The sequence below is a fragment of the Pseudomyrmex gracilis genome, unplaced genomic scaffold (assembly GCF_002006095.1).
Source record: "Pseudomyrmex gracilis isolate BER0280 unplaced genomic scaffold, ASM200609v1 scaffold_3222, whole genome shotgun sequence".
NCBI lineage: Eukaryota > Metazoa > Arthropoda > Insecta > Hymenoptera > Formicidae > Pseudomyrmex > Pseudomyrmex gracilis.
Window position 1 is genome coordinate 5,463 of NW_018023806.1, and position 1,444 is coordinate 6,906.

At 25.5% G+C, this 1,444-nt stretch overlaps 1 protein-coding gene across 3 annotated transcripts in view; it reads right to left on the reverse strand.

Annotated features, from left to right (window-relative positions):
• Position 1: 1 nt before the first annotated feature.
• The window catches only part of LOC109863113, a 3,624-nt gene continuing 2,181 nt past the window's right edge, over positions 2–1,444 (reverse strand). Inside the window, exons 1-3 of one of the 3 annotated variants that reach the window (XM_020443307.1) lie at positions 1,029–1,434; positions 839–931; positions 2–87 (exon numbers count right to left, since the gene is read on the reverse strand). In XM_020443307.1, the coding sequence (XP_020298896.1) occupies positions 80–87; positions 839–931; positions 1,029–1,362 (435 nt within the window). In that variant the 5' untranslated portion in view covers positions 1,363–1,434 and the 3' untranslated portion in view covers positions 2–79. Of the gene's footprint in view, positions 88–311; positions 932–1,028; positions 1,435–1,444 lie in introns of those variants that run through there. The other 2 variants (XR_002251292.1, XR_002251293.1) reach the window with 2 other exon arrangements.

The window sequence follows — 1,444 nt, forward strand, 5'->3', positions numbered from 1 at the left end:
ACATGGAACTTTTGACGTCTAATGTATATGTAATGGAGTTTTTGTTCTGTGTGGGTAATACATAATATATATACAAAATTTATGTAGCTGCGGCAAAAAGCAAAATAAGTTTCTAAAATTAATTGTCCTAATAAAAAGCTTTTAACCTACTAATAACATCTCATAAAAGACAGAAAATTATGAAACATAAATATAATATAATCATAAAATTATATATAATCATGATATTAAAAAAAATTAAAATGTAAAACATTATTGCATACAATATATCTATCATTTTATAAACTATATAAATTATTTTCTTATTTAATTAGCATTTAATATAATATCAAGAATAATATTGTATGTAATAACTCTTACCTTTGTAAGTTACTTTTGTAAACCATCTTTTTTCTCTTTTTAAAAATTTTATTTTTTTCTCTTTTTATAACTTACATTTAATCTGTCTTTTAATATAAAATTCAATTTGATAAAAAAATTTAAAAAACAATATTAGAATATGTACAATACATTGATGAAATATATCTAAATCACAAGCCGACAATAGCAAGAGATAGATATTAAGAAAATTGATGATAAACATGCAGATATAATATACTGAANAGTAGAAGCAAATGGAAACCAGCAGAAAAGCAAAAGATTAAACAACAAAATAGCAAGTATAGAATGGCATTCAATAACAAATATTNGCAAATGTTTGAAAAGAATGTAGAAATAAGACAAGAGAAAGTAAAAAAAGCAAACTATTATAAAAATACGATGAAAAAAAGAAGAGTATTATATTTTCCAACTTCTATAAAAATAAAAGCTCAAAAAGTTAAAAAAAAATAGATCTTACATTCTTTCACTATGTATAATAGCAGCGACCACATATTGCAACGTTTCCAAATGATTTTCTCCATCTTTGTCTTTCGATGTACAAAAAGGCATTCTATAACATTTCGCATTAACTTCGTCCAAATGAATATAAAAGAGTTNGTTGCTTAACGTTGTACATTTATATACTCCAAAAGTTGAAGATTCCATACCAATATTGTAAAAATCCTCAATCTCTAAAAATTTTTTTACACCTAAAAGATAGGAATTATTGTTCATAACAATGTTAAAGACAATACAAATAGATCCGTCACGCAAAATGCAGCAATTATCGCGTTCATCTATACTTAGCGATATTTTGTTAAATTGAATCTTACGATACTGAGGACGATTACTGCTATCACTATTATGTGACATAGACGCGCGAATAGAGGAATCAATTTCATGATTATCGTTTATATCATTAATCTGTTTCTCTGCCATTCTATTAAAAAACTGTTGAAGAGGTTGATTCGGTTTTCTACAATATTTCCTAAAAATTGCCATATTATTTTCATAACAAAAAGCAGAAAATGAATCCAAACTACCAAAACGTTTGACATCGTCAATGAGATGAAGGAGTCCGTGA